Here is a 14027-nt window from a genome sequence, read left to right as displayed (position 1 = left end):
ACAAGTTGTGGTATATGAATGTAATGGAATATTACTGTGCTATAAGAAATGATAAGCAGGAAGACTTCAGAAAAACCTGGAAAGACTTACATGAACTTATGCTAAGTGAAGGGAGCAGAACCAGGAGACCATTATACACAGTAACAGCCACAGTATTCGAGGACTGTTTTTGATAGACTTAATCCTTCACAATATGCAAGGACCTAAAACATTTCCAAAGGACTCATGATTCAAAATGCCATCCACCTCCAGAGAAAGAACTATGGAGTCAGAACAGAGAGTAAAGCAGACTATTTTCTCTTTTGTTATGTTTGGGTTGTTTAGTTTTACTCATGCTTTCTCCCATTCATTTTAATTCTTTTATGCAACATGACTAATGTGAAAATGTTTTTAATAGGAATGTATGTGTAGAACCCATACAAGATTCCATGCCCTCTTGAGGAGGGACAGGGGAGAAGATTTAGAACTTATGGAAGTGATTGTTGAAAACTGAAAACAAATAAATAAATAAATTTGGAGGAGAAAAAAATAAAACCTGACCATTTCTTCTTTGTCCTCCCCTCCATATGTTTTAGCTTCTTTATGTACTGTCTTCCCTTCTTAGGATCTAAGGGCAGGGACTTCCTTGTTTGACTGTATTTGTATCTGTAGTGCTTAGCACAGTATGTGACCCACAATTAGAATTAATTAATGCTCTATCTATTGATTAATCGATTTATCTATCAATCTGTCAAATGGATAACAGCTGGGAAGAATTTTACCAGTGAAATGAGAAAGCTATGGTAAATCATTCAGTTATTCATGTAGGTTTATATGGAAAAAAGAAGCACATTGTATCCATAGGTAGCATTTACAAATTTCTCATCCTAGAGAAAACTACGACTATCCTGTTCTTCATAACTGTTAAGACGCAATTAGGTTGGGAGGCAAGGGTTCCTAGCAAGTCATGAGAGATACTTCTTTTACAATTACTATTCTATGTTTTGCCTTTTGCAGAAAGTGAGTGAGAAGGTTGGAGGAGCAGAAGGAACCAAGTTAGATGATGACTTCAGAGAAATGGAAAGGGTAAGTTTTTGTCCTCTTGAATAATTTTTGCCCTTTCTGAGTAATGTCGGGGAAACGAAGAGAATGGAATAGTGGATATTACTCTTCTCGTAGGTGTGAAGAGACGCAGGTATCCTTAATTCAATGTATTACAGTCACCTTTAAGTATGTTGGCTTTGCCACAAATTGTTTTTCTTATGGACTGCAAATCTGCTGGTATTTGACCTTGTGTTTGAATGAAATAGTAGGTTCAGCATCAATAAATCAGGCACAAAAAAGTGTCTGAGCCGGGGGGGGGGGGGGTGCGGAATTTCTAGTTATTTGGGACTTTGGCTTTTTCAGTTTTCTTTCCATGAATGGAATAAGGAAAGAAAGAGCAGAGTTAGTAATCCCTTGTGGATTGATAACAGTAGATATCAATGAAGGAACTTTAAAATCAGGAAATTTGTTTAATTGAAATTGTTGTAAAGGTTAATAGAGAGAAAACAGTGCTGTCTCCAAGATTGGGTCTGGGAAGTATTTTTGAATTTTTTTTTAGTGATTTTTGGAAAATTGTCTCCATTTGAAAGACTATTAGTACTTAATAATGATAATGATAATAAATTGATTAAAACATAAACAACATTTCTAATAGACGATGCTATGCCCAATGCTCATAATTTCCATAAATGTTTGAAAATATGAATTCCTAGCATGGAATATAAAAATCCTGCAGGAACAGGATGAGAGAGTTATCATCACTGTTGTCCTCTCTGCTTTTGGAGTTCTACTAAGGATGCTTTCAGTGACCCTCCGGAAGATGAGCTTATATTTGGATCCTTTTATTGTTACAAAGAGCAATTTTTTTCCACCCGTGCAATAATGCACAGAATGTTAAATATAAAAGTTAAATTGTAGGAGAAATACTTGTCCCTGGATCATTTCTATCTAATTCTCCTTGAAAAGGTGAGATGATGGTGATGATATCTATATAGTATTTTAAGGTTTGTAAATTCTTTATATTCATTATCTCATCTGTTTCTCACAACAGTCCTCTAAGGTAAGTGACGCAGTTATTACCCACCCTGTTTCATGGATTAGGAAAGTGAGACAGGGGTCAGATAACTTGTCCAGACATACAAGTTTGTGTCTGGGATGGGACTAAAGCACAGGTCTTCTGAATTCCACCTTCAAGCACTGTTTCCAGAATGCCAATCTGCCTCCAGTCTCACCACTCACAGAGTCTCTAATTTTGCCTTTGCAAAATGAGAAGTGATGGGGAATGGTGTCTTAGGGTCCTGATGATGATCAAAATATAAAACTTCAAAGTATGACAGTAGTAGTCCTGCTAATGGTTATTTTTAAAAACCTGTGCCCTTAGTTTGGTTAATAACATTCCTGAAAACAAACAAGTCATGAACTATTCTATAGCCCAATTTTGAATATTACAACAATAGCCATGCTATAGAGGACTTGGAGTTCCTGTACTCAATTTTTTAAAAGTTGCAATAGGCCAAAGTTGCTTTGACTGTGGATCCCTGGGATCTGGATATTATAAGGAATTCAGACATGAAGAGTCATAGGTGTCAAGCACATGACCCTAGGCTTGAACCAGACTAAATGTATTTAGAAGATAATTAGCAAAATATATATAAATGCATAAAACACAAATAACTTTACCTTTTAAAACTGCCAATATATGATCTGTAGGGATCCTTATGTACAGATTAGTGGCCCTGTAAGATCAATGACCCTGGCATACACAGGAGGACCTGCCCTACAGGTTCTTAGATCTATGTTTCTAAAAGGAAAGCACCTTTTGAGGAGTCAGCAGTCTACTTTAATCAAGTACACATATCATTCACTTAGTTCAGGGGAAAAAGTGAGCACCCCGAACTTCGGGGAAAATACAAACAGAGAAATGAATATCAACAGACAGGGCTTCTAACTGTCTGACCATAAACAATACATACATAGTTACTAGACAGAGAAGCACCAACATCTGGGTTTTCAAAGCCAGGGGACTCCTTGGTGGCTGCCCAGAGTTTTACCTAGCCAAACAATCACTTCCGGTGAGTAAGCCCTCGAAATAAAACCTCATCTCAGAGTATTTAAACACTTTTTAGAGCCAGAAGGCATCACAACCCTTGAGAACCAGTGCCTCATTAGAAATTAACAAAAATGTAGTCTTCCCTATGAAACAAATCTCCCCTAATCAAACTTCCCTTAATGGGCAAGCCCATTAATTGGGTGGAGAAGATCTTTAACTCTCATAATTACCATTACAGGCCCCCGTTTCTATTTAACCTGGATACCATTGAACTAAGAGATGCTTTGGGGAGATAGGGGATTTTGACAGATAGTAAGGTTTTGGGTTGGAAACAAACAAGATCAACTGACACAAGATGTAGAAAAATGTGTAGACTAGGGCACAAAACCTGCTGAAGTGGCCTAATAAAAAGGAAAGACCAGAATATCAAGGATATGTTTTGTGGAAAGACCAGGACCTATAAAGAGATTCTAGAATTCTTAAGGCATCAAGCAGTTAGATATTAGGTGATATGGTACTATTTTGATTCACAATAAATTGATAATAAGTAATTATTAAGTGCCTACTGTGTCCCAGGAACCATACCAGGCACAAAAATTTGGACAATTCTTGTCTTCAAGGAGCTTCAGTTTTACTGATCAAAGGAGTGTACCCATGTACCAAAACAGGAAAGTTTCCATTGGTCTTAGTCTCTTGTAGATATCAAAAGTTGGGCTAATATGATAACTTCACTTAGAGGTAAGTTGGACAGACTAGCCAAAAAATGGAAACCTCATAGATCAGAGCTAAAGTCTACAAACAGTGGTTTAAATTTGTAGTAGGTGTAGGTCAAGAGGATAGGGATGGAAAGTAGGCCATTACCAGTAGGGCAAAGAACTAGAAACCAGAATCTTGAATTATAATTTTTAAAATAAATTTTTATTGATAACTTGTGTTTTTATGTAAACTATATTTCCCAACAAATTCCTCCTGCTATCTTCCCTCCCTTTCCCAGAGATCCATCCTTTATAACGAAGAATGAAAAAAGAGGGGAAAAAAGTTTAGCAACACTAAGAAGCCTATTGAAAAAGCCTTAAATATACTGTGTTCCATTCTCATAGACTCCCACTTCTGCAAAGAAGTCACGGAAAGTGGTTTCTGTTTTTTCAGGTCCAAACTTGGTCATTACAATTTCCTAGCATTTATTTCTATTGTTTTGTTGTTTTGCTTTCCATTTCTGTTGTTGCATTCATTTTTTTTTTCTTTCCTGGTTGTTTTTACTTCACTTTGATATCAGTTCCTAACTCCCCGCTGTCTGTTGAGAACATCCTCCTTCAGTGACTGAGGTTCTCAACCTCAGCATTACTCTCTAGTCTTTGGAACAGCTAGATAGTGCAGTGGATAGAGCACCAGTATAGCAGTCAGGAGGACCTGAGTTCACATCAGACACTTGGCACTCACTAGCTGTGTGACCTTGGGCAAGTCATTTAACCCCAATTACCTCATCCTGGGTCATCTCCAGTCATCCTGATGAATATCTGGTCACTGGATTCAGATGGCTCTGGAGGAAAAGTGAGGCTGGTGACCTGCACAGCCCTCCCTCACTCAAAACAAAGTTAAGTGCAAGTCATGTCATCATCTCTCTGATGGCATGGTCTTCTTCAGCAACGAAGGATGAACACACACTCTCTTCTCTTCACTCTTGCTCACTACCCGTATCTAGTCAGTTGCCAGACCTGTCAATTCCACCTCCAAAGCAATTCAAATTTGTACCTTCATCTTTGCTGACTCCAGCTACTCCTTATTCCAGATCTTCACCACCTCTCATCTTACTCCTTGCAACGTCCTCCTAGTTGGTCTCTCTTGTCTCCTGTCCATCTTCCTCAGTCTTAAGTCTGACCAGGTCACTACTTGGCTCAAAAGTCCCCCTTTAACCTCTTGGATGAAACACCAAATCCTCTGTTTGACCTTAAAGCCTTTCACAAGTCAGTTCAGTTCATATGAGTCTTCCCATACTTTTCTGTATGTATAATATTTATCATTTCTTATAGCACAGTCATATTCCATGTTATTCATGCACTACAACTTGTTTAACCATGTCCTAGTTGATGGGCATCTCCTTTGAAGGCAGCTAGGTGGTATACTAGGTTAGAGCACTGGACCTGAAATTAAGAAGACACTTAGTAGGTGTGGGAAGTCACTTAAGCTCTGTTTTCCTCAGTTTCCTCAACTGTGAAATGAGGATAATGACAGCATTTACCTCCTAGGGTTGTTTCTGAGGATCAAGCGAGGTAATGATTGTAGAGTGCTTTGCACAGTGCCCAACGTATAGTAGGAGTTTTACATATATATGTATATATATATGTAACTAGCTACCAAAACCTTATAACTTATAGCTGTCAAACCTTAAGTTAATATACAAATGGAAACTTTAAACTAGAGAGCTGAGATCTTGTTTTTTTTAGCCTAACCAGATAAGGCTAGGGGATCCAGATAACTAATTTCTTAGAGTGATCCAGTCTTCCAGTTTCTGGGTGAAGTTAAAAAGAATGATACTTTTAGAGAACTGGGTAGTTTTCATCCCAAAAACCTCTGGAAAAATGAGGGAAAAAAAAAGCCGGAGCTTTACCTCAATATATGATGCAAATAAATTTAGAGAATTGGCCAATAAAAATTGATTAGAAGGGAAAAAACAGGGTCGGAAATGTTAAAAAATATCTATTTTAACATAGGTAAGCCTGAATTCGTCTTCAGCTCTGCTCCTGCTGCATGGTAACTCCAAGAGGGAGCATTCTTACAGCCAAACCCACAAGCCGAGCCAACCATCTGGCAAAAAAAAAGCCTCAGGAGAAACAAAAACCTTACTCAAAAACCATAGGCTTCTCTCCAAACCCAGTCAGCCCTGCTCCCTGTGAGCTGACAGAGAAAATGGTCTTTGAAAGACAAGATGCAGTCAAAACACTCTTACGACTACTTAATTCTCATCTGTCACTCTCTATCTATGGGCCCCTTCCCTGTTGCCTACAAACCTAGGTCTTCCCTGTTCTTTAAAAACAAACAAGCAAACAGAAAAACCAAATAAGCCTTGCCTATCCCTCAAATTATTATCCTGCATCTATGTTCTTTTTCATAGCCAAACTCCTAGAAAAATCTGTCTGCATTCATTGCTTCTACTTCCTTTTCTTTCACTCAGTTTTCCACCCCCTCACCTTCACCTGCCTGAAACTGCCTTCTCCAAAGTTTGCACCACCAAATCTGATGGTGCTCAGTTTCTTTTTTTTCTGTGCAGCTTTTGACAGTGCTGACCACCCTTGGACTGCCAAAGCATCCATGTCTTGTACCGTAACTGTGGGTATACCCCATGACTCTATCTAGGATTTATTCTCTACACTTTATTCCCTTTCTCACAATAATTTCATCTGTTCCCATGAATTCAACTGTATTCAGTCCTATTCTCTCATGAACTTGAATTCTCATTTCAGTGTCTATTGGACATTTTAACCCTTAGGCATCTTTAATTCATACATCTAAAATGGAAGTCATCATCTTTCCCCCAAACTACCCTTCCTCCTAACTTGATTACTTCTGCATCACCCCTCTTTCAATGATCTTGGTTCTTAGCCATAGCAGCACCATGAAGCAGCAAGGTGGAGATCCTGGAGCCAGGAAGACCTCAGTTCAAATCCAGGTGCAAATACTATCTAGTTAACCCCCATTTGCCTCAGTTGTTTCAATTGTAAAATGGAGAATGAGAACATTCACAGAATTATTGTTAGGATCAAATGAGATATTTGTAAAAGTGCTTAGCACCATGCCAGACATGTAGCAGAAGCTCTACAAAAGATTCTTCCCTGCCTTCTCCCTCTGCCTCCCTCCTTGCTTAACTGTTTGACAAATCTTGTCAATTCTATTTCCAAACTCTCTCATCTGCCCTCTACTCTCTACTCACACAGCTACCCATTTGCTTCATACCCTCTTTGTTTTTCATCTCTCTCCTCTCTAATCCATAATCCATGTACTACCAATGTGATATTCCTAAAGCGTAGATATGACCCAGTCACTTACCTGCCCCCAAATGTCCAGTGGCTCCCTATTGCTCATAGGATAAAATCTAAAAAATCTCCAACCTTTAAGCTCTCCCCAAACTTTCTTCAGCCTGCTTTTCTGGATTCATTGCATATTGTCCTCTTCTAACCCTAATCCCTTTTCAGGCAAACAAGATGACTTTTCTGTTCCTTATTTACAGCATTCTAGTTCCTATCTCCATGTTTTGTACCGGTTATTCCTCATACCTAGAATGCATTCCATCTTTGTCTCCACCTCTGAAGATTCCTGATCTCCTTCAGTGCTCAGCTTAAGTTACTTCATACATAAGCCTTCCCTGATTCCTTCTGGATCCTATAGACTCCCATCCTCTGAAATTATTTTATATTTACCCTGTGTATGTATGTCTGTATGCATATATATGTCTGTATATACACACATATATGCACATATTACATTGAGAAATATCTATGTAATACAGTATATATAATATATATTCTCTTGTAATATATAGTACATATATGTTATGTTATAATATGTATTATATCTCAGTGCTTCTCAGTGTTATATGTAAATACTAAATAGTAACTTTTCTTTTACCCAGGAACCCTGAGGGTCTTTCCCTTCCAGTTTGATTTTTTTTTTTTTATTAAAGAGGCTGTCCCTTGAGTAACTACTTCTAGAAGCCTATTCATTGAATGGATGTATCTCACTCAAAGTGAGAATCTGATAAGACCTTAGCCTAAAATGGCCAGGGTCTCCCATTGCATCCTGGGCCATCTCCAGTCCTCCTGATGAATATCAGGCCACTGGACCCAGATGACTCAGGAGAAGACAGTGAGGCTGGTGACCCTGCACAGGCTTCTCTCACTCAAATCAAAGTCAACTGCAAGTCATGTCATCATCTTGATGTCACGGTCCTCTTTAAGAAGGAAGGACAAGCACAAAAACAATAAATATACATAATATTATTTTATTTTTACTTTTTTGTGTTTTTCTCTATCCTTTGTTAGATTAAGAATTTTTCCTCCTAGCCTAGGGATTCCTAAACTTTGTCAGTCTCCATATCTCTAGACTTTCATTAAACTTTCTTGTGTCCCCTATTAAATATGAGAGGAAATAAAATCAAGAGTTTAAAATATATATATATATATATATACGCACACACACACGAAATAAAATAGATCAATTTTAATATGGTACATAATTGTTTACTAAATATTCTCCTTACCCCTGAATAAGCTTCTTGTACTCCCTGCAAGCATATGTACCTGAGGTTGCTTTAACCACACTTGTAAAAGGTACCTCATTTGATGCTCTTCTGGTTGTTTTTAATGATATGACTGTTAATATTTAGGTCATATCTAGAATTTGAGTTTATTGTGGTTTACTGTGTAAGGTACTGGTCCAAAATGGTCCAACAAACATTTATTAAACACCTACTGTGGACTAGGCATCAGGGATGCAAACATGAAACACAATACATTTCCTTAGAATTACAATTTAGTAAGTTTATAATTTGATAATTTTACAATTAATAATAATAGTAAATTTAGAAAGTATGCACAGATAATGTTAACAAGATAAAAATAAGTAAGCATATTGGAAAGGTCAAAGAGAAAGGCCCAGGAGATTCAATCAGGGAGTGAGAACTTTTGATCTGAGCCCATCAGGAAAGTTGTGGTAGAAGGTATAAGAAGTCTCAGACTGGGGGAGTTTGGAACAAGAGGAATTGAGAAGCACTGATGGTACAAACAAGAAGGGTGAACCAAAGTGGCAGCTTCTGAGGAATTGTGTAACATGCTGGGAAATCTAGATTGAGCCAAATGGCTTGGAGATAAAAGAAACAAGGGTGGAAAATCAAAATCAAAAATGAGGAGACACCATCCAAAGTGCTCTTAAGTTCTTTTGGTAATGGAGAGGAAAGCTTGTCATGCCCCAAGGATCTGTTACGTCCAGCTTTCCTTTAGGTAGGGGAAGCTGGAACATCGTAACTGTGCTGCTTCTCATTTTTTATTAATTTTTGTATTCTGAATTTAACACTAAAAAAAAAATCAGTTCCATGTACATAGTAGAAAATAGAGAATTTTCATGAAATTATAAATCTTCATTATATACAGTTTGCTTCCTCTTTAAATATAAAATAAATTCAAAATATAATTTCCCAAGGTGTGCTTTCCTTTACATTTTAAATAAAACATCTTCCTGGGACCAAGAGTCTTGTCTCACCCTGCAGACCTTGTGTCTTGCTGGCAGGGTTCTGCAGTAAAGTTTGTATTCAGTACCTCTTCCCTGTTTCCACTAATGGAGCAATTGAAATTTGTTAGCCATGGAGATCAGGAGATCTGGAATCTCAAACCTTTTCTGCTTATTAGTCACATAAAATGTATTTCAGTTCAACTTGCAGTCCCTCCCAAGAGAACCTCCTTCATATGATCAGCAGTTTTGGAGAGAGAGAGATGAGTTTAGTGTTATTCCTGAAGGGTCAATTATACGATTGAATGAAATAAATTAGAGGTTGAAAATGAGTATTGCCACTGGATAAAGCACGTGGGGATTCCTAAGGCTCATTTCTGTAGTATCAGCCACCAAAGACACTCTCCAGCTGAGATGCACTGAAAGCGCAGGTGTTTGCCTCTTAACCCTGCCAGCCTCCTTGGTGAGACCATTGAATGGAATCATGGGAATGTGTTGCTTCCACAGGCTCCCTGCACAGTAAGTGTTTCTCCCCAGTAATTTAAGTACCAATATGTGAAACTGTTTTTGTTGCTTCAGCACACGCACACACACACACACACACACACACACACACACACACACACACACACACGGCATGAACTCCGTAGAAGCTTGGTTAAAAACTACCTGAATGTTTTCCTAGGAGGCAGTTGCTAGGTGCGATTTGTTGATTGAGAAGCCAGACCTTCTCAATCGAGAGTCTCAATGTTTGTGGTGCAATTAAATGTGCCCAATAATGAATTTTAATTCAGGAAAATAGAACTAGAAGGAACTTCACTACTATCTAGTCCAACTTTCTCATTTTACAGATGGAGGAACGGAGGCACAGGAAGATGAAGTGATTTACGCAAGGTCACACAGGTAGTAAGTGAGATTTGAACTTAGGTTCTCTAACTCTGGGCAGCCGACTGGTGCCGTGGAGAGAGTACAGAGCCTGAAGTCACGAAGGCTCATCTCCTACCCAAGTTCAAATCTGGTTTCAGACACTAGCTGTTTCACTTAACCCTATTTGCCTTAGTTTCTTCAACAGTAAAATGAGCTAGAGAAGGAAATGGCAAACCACTCCAGTATCTTTGCAAAAAAACCCAAATGGGGCCACAAAGAGTCAGATGTGACTAAAAAACCACTCAACAGCAACAGCCACCTCTGACTGACTGTACAACCAGTGTTCTTCTTCTGTGTCATGACTGGGCTGATGTACAACGTGGAGCCCAGGAATAGTAAAATAAAGGTGTTTCCTTCCTGATTTTTCCTGAAGAAATGATGCCACAGTTTCCAGATTAGGACTAAAATTGTTTTAGCCTGCTGCATTCTGGATTCAGCCTTTAGTGTGTCTGTGCCATAGGAGCAGTATTAGCTGAATGTAATTTTAGACAACCAGTGCAGCAAGCAAGCCTTGGGGCAAGGGATGGGGATGCCTTTATTTTTATTACTTCCTGAAATGGGGATCTCAGATACGTAAGGACAGGGAAAATTCCTTCTTTTAAACTCATGAGGAGCAGAAGGAGGGATGACTTGTCTATGAAAAATACTGAATAAAATTATCAAAATCATAGTTATCTCAAGTTCTAGGAAAACTGCTTCTTCCTCATAAGAATTTGTATTTTAGAGCATTTAAAGCTACTCTCATCTTATAGAACATGAAACTGAAGCCTGGACAGCAGAAGTGATTTCAGGTTCAGTAGCAGGGCTGGGATTTAAATCTAGGTCCCCTGACTCAAAATCCAGTTCTAGGTAGAAAAGTTCACTACTCTGGAGAGCTGCTGCTCTTTCACAGAAATTCTTTGATAATAATGTCTATGGAGATTAGCAAGCTAGTAGACCTTGGCAAGGTCAGTTTTTCTGTTGTAAACCTGGCCATCTTTTCGTTAAAACTCTGTAATCTCTGTTTGTTTTTAAATCTTAGGAAGAATATAAGTAAACATTTGATAACTATGTTTAAACATCTTATGTACCTCATCATTTTTGAATTAGCAGTTGTCAGCAGTACCCTATATAAGAACTGAATTAATCTATTTATTGATAGAATAAACCTGCATAACTCTCTTGGCCTTTATTCTCATGAAGAAAGGTGATCTTTAGAAGCCTGATTAACAGTAATATACATAAAAATGATCTTTTACCCCCCAAAATTCTAAGCTTCTCAGTTTAAGTCTCTTAATCTTTACTTTGAATTTTGGGGCTTGATGGGAAAATGTTTTTCACTATCACAAACTCCAAGTGGTTTCCATAACAGAACTAGCAGCTTAACAAGTAAGGGAAAAATGTCACAATATGTAAGAAGGATAGAGACCAGCTGTTTTTCCTCTTCACAGACAGTTGAGACCTGACATTGTGTTAAAGCTGGAGGAGTATTATGCAAGGGAAACAGTAGCTGATATGGGGGTGTTGTGAGACACTGAAGCCTGCCTTAAGAAGCATGATGCAGGGAGATGCAGCATCTCCTTTCCTTGAGCCCCCTGTGAAGGGATTGGGTGATGGTTTGTGAATGGTTCAGGTTCAGTACTGTCTGCAAAAAAGCAGGGATACCGTATGCCTTAATGATATATCTCTGTCATGAAGTAGCATACTGATGAGTATCCACCTTACTATCGATACGTTTAGGAGGCACTTAGGTGGGTAAGTAGATCGAGCACTGGGTCTGGAGTCAGGAAGACCTGAGTTCAAATCTCAGACACTTAGTAGCTGTGTGCCTCTAGGGAAGTCACTTAACTTCTGTTTGTTCTAATGCACTGGAGAAGAAAATGGCAAACCTCTCCTGTATCTTTGCCAGGAAGACCTCATGGACAGTGGTCCACAGGGTCTTGAAGAGTTGTACATGACTGAATAGCAGCAATTGGTATGTTGGAGATATGTTACGAATAGTAATAGAAAAAAAATATTTGTAGTTGGCATTAGTACTAAAGATGCCCTAATTTTTATATTTGCTTATTGGATTAAAAATTGCCTCAATAAGTTTCCATTCACAAAAGATTAGTTCATAGGGCATGCTTTAGATAATAAAACTGGGATGTGATTTTTGTACTTGATTTTTCTTCTATGCATTTAAAACATTTTATTGATTTTTTTCTTTGCCCATGGTTTGGCAGCATCTCTTTCCACTCTATTCTTCTCTGCCCTCCCCCAGTCCCAGAATAGCAGCCCTTCTTTATAACAATTATGTAATGAAGCAAATCAAGTATGTCTGAGAATGAGTGCTTTACCTATGAGTAGCTATGTGACTCAGTGGATAGCACGCCAGGTCTAGAGTCAGGAAGATTCATCTTACTGAGTTCAGATCTGGCATCAGACACTTACTGGCTGCGTGACCCTGGTCAAGTCACTCAACCATGTTTGCCTCAGTTTCCCCATCTGTGAAATGAACTGGAGAAGGAAATGGCAAACCACTTCAGTATCTTTGCCAAGAAAATTCCAATGGAGTCACAAAGAGTCAGATATAACTGAGAAACTACCGAACGCACACACACACACATATATACACTCACACACTCTACTTTTAGTCGGTCACTTCTCTTCATGAGGTGGGTTATATATTTCAATATAAGTCTTTTGATGCCATGGTGAGTTGATAATTTGGTCAGAATTCTGAGTTCTTTCAAAGTTTTATCATATGTTGTTTTCCCTCATCGATGCTTTTTGTCTTCTTTCAGAAAGTGGATGTCACCAGCAGGGCTGTGATGGAAATAATGACCAAAACAATTGAATATCTTCAACCCAATCCAGGTAAGCGAAGATGTTACTAATCTGGAATGTCCTTTAAAGGTAACTACATTATTTCCTTGATGACATGCTTTCTACTGATTCCATTTTTACCTCAGAATGCTGGACCTAGACTCAGGATACCTCAGCTTCCATTCTAGTTCCACTAGCTGTGTAACTATTGATTGGACACTCAGGCTATTGAGTTTCTGTTTTTTCCTCCAAGAAGTAGAGATAATGATTGTTTTGTTGTCTGCTTTATAGGAGTTGTTGTAAGGAAAGTTCTTAGGAAACCTCAAAGACCTGTAGAAATATGTGGTAGTGTGCTTGCCTTCAGGTTCCTGGTCTGGCTGTGTAAGCAGCAACCACCTGGGGACAAAGTTTTGGGTGGTGTGGAGCCGGTGTCCTACTTCATCATGCCTAAAGGAGTGTCTGCTTGATACTAGGAGTCAGGGCAGATCAGAAGGGCATGGGTCCTGATCCATTCAAAGGTTCTGGCCAATTGTATTGTCTCCAACTTAATGGTAAGTTCTAGACTAGTGAAGACTCTGAATGGCTGGTAGGGTGGTAGGAAACTATTCTGCTAGATCAGCTAATTTGGGAGATGTTCCACGTGACCTTGATATGGGTAGTGTCTGAGATACAGTGGCTAAGAGAATACAAATTCCACTCCATTTTGATCACAGGCCAGTTTCCCCAGATGAGGCTCAGAAGTTGACTCTCATACCCTTCCTAAGATCATACTATAGCAGTCAAATCAGCCTGGGTTGCCCACATCTTATTTTGAAAATGATGGTTCTATTGAATTGTCATGATGAGAAGCTACCAGTGGACTTGACTTTTAATTTTTATCTCTATTTCACTTTGTAAGAAGTAATGAAACTGTAGGAGACAATAATGTACTCTCATTGGAAAGATCCCAGATGAAAATGATGACTGGAGTAACCAACCTTATGGTTCTTTCTCTTTGGGATCCTTCCACTGACGATGCATT

General features: G+C 38.6%; 1 protein-coding gene across 3 annotated transcripts in view; it reads left to right on the top strand.

The window, feature by feature from the left end:
- SH3GL2 (SH3 domain containing GRB2 like 2, endophilin A1) overlaps positions 1–14027 on the top strand; it is a 313692-nt gene that overhangs the window by 260434 nt on the left and 39231 nt on the right. For all 3 annotated transcript variants that reach the window (XM_072655741.1, XM_072655750.1, XM_072655756.1), the window contains 2 exons: positions 997–1065; positions 12985–13057. In XM_072655741.1, coding sequence (XP_072511842.1) covers positions 997–1065; positions 12985–13057 — 142 coding nt within the window. The remainder of the gene's footprint in view (positions 1–996; positions 1066–12984; positions 13058–14027) is intronic.

Source organism: Notamacropus eugenii, chromosome 1, assembly GCF_028372415.1.
Source record: "Notamacropus eugenii isolate mMacEug1 chromosome 1, mMacEug1.pri_v2, whole genome shotgun sequence".
Classification (NCBI taxonomy): domain Eukaryota; kingdom Metazoa; phylum Chordata; class Mammalia; order Diprotodontia; family Macropodidae; genus Notamacropus; species Notamacropus eugenii.
This window is presented reverse-complemented; position numbering and strand designations above follow the sequence as displayed.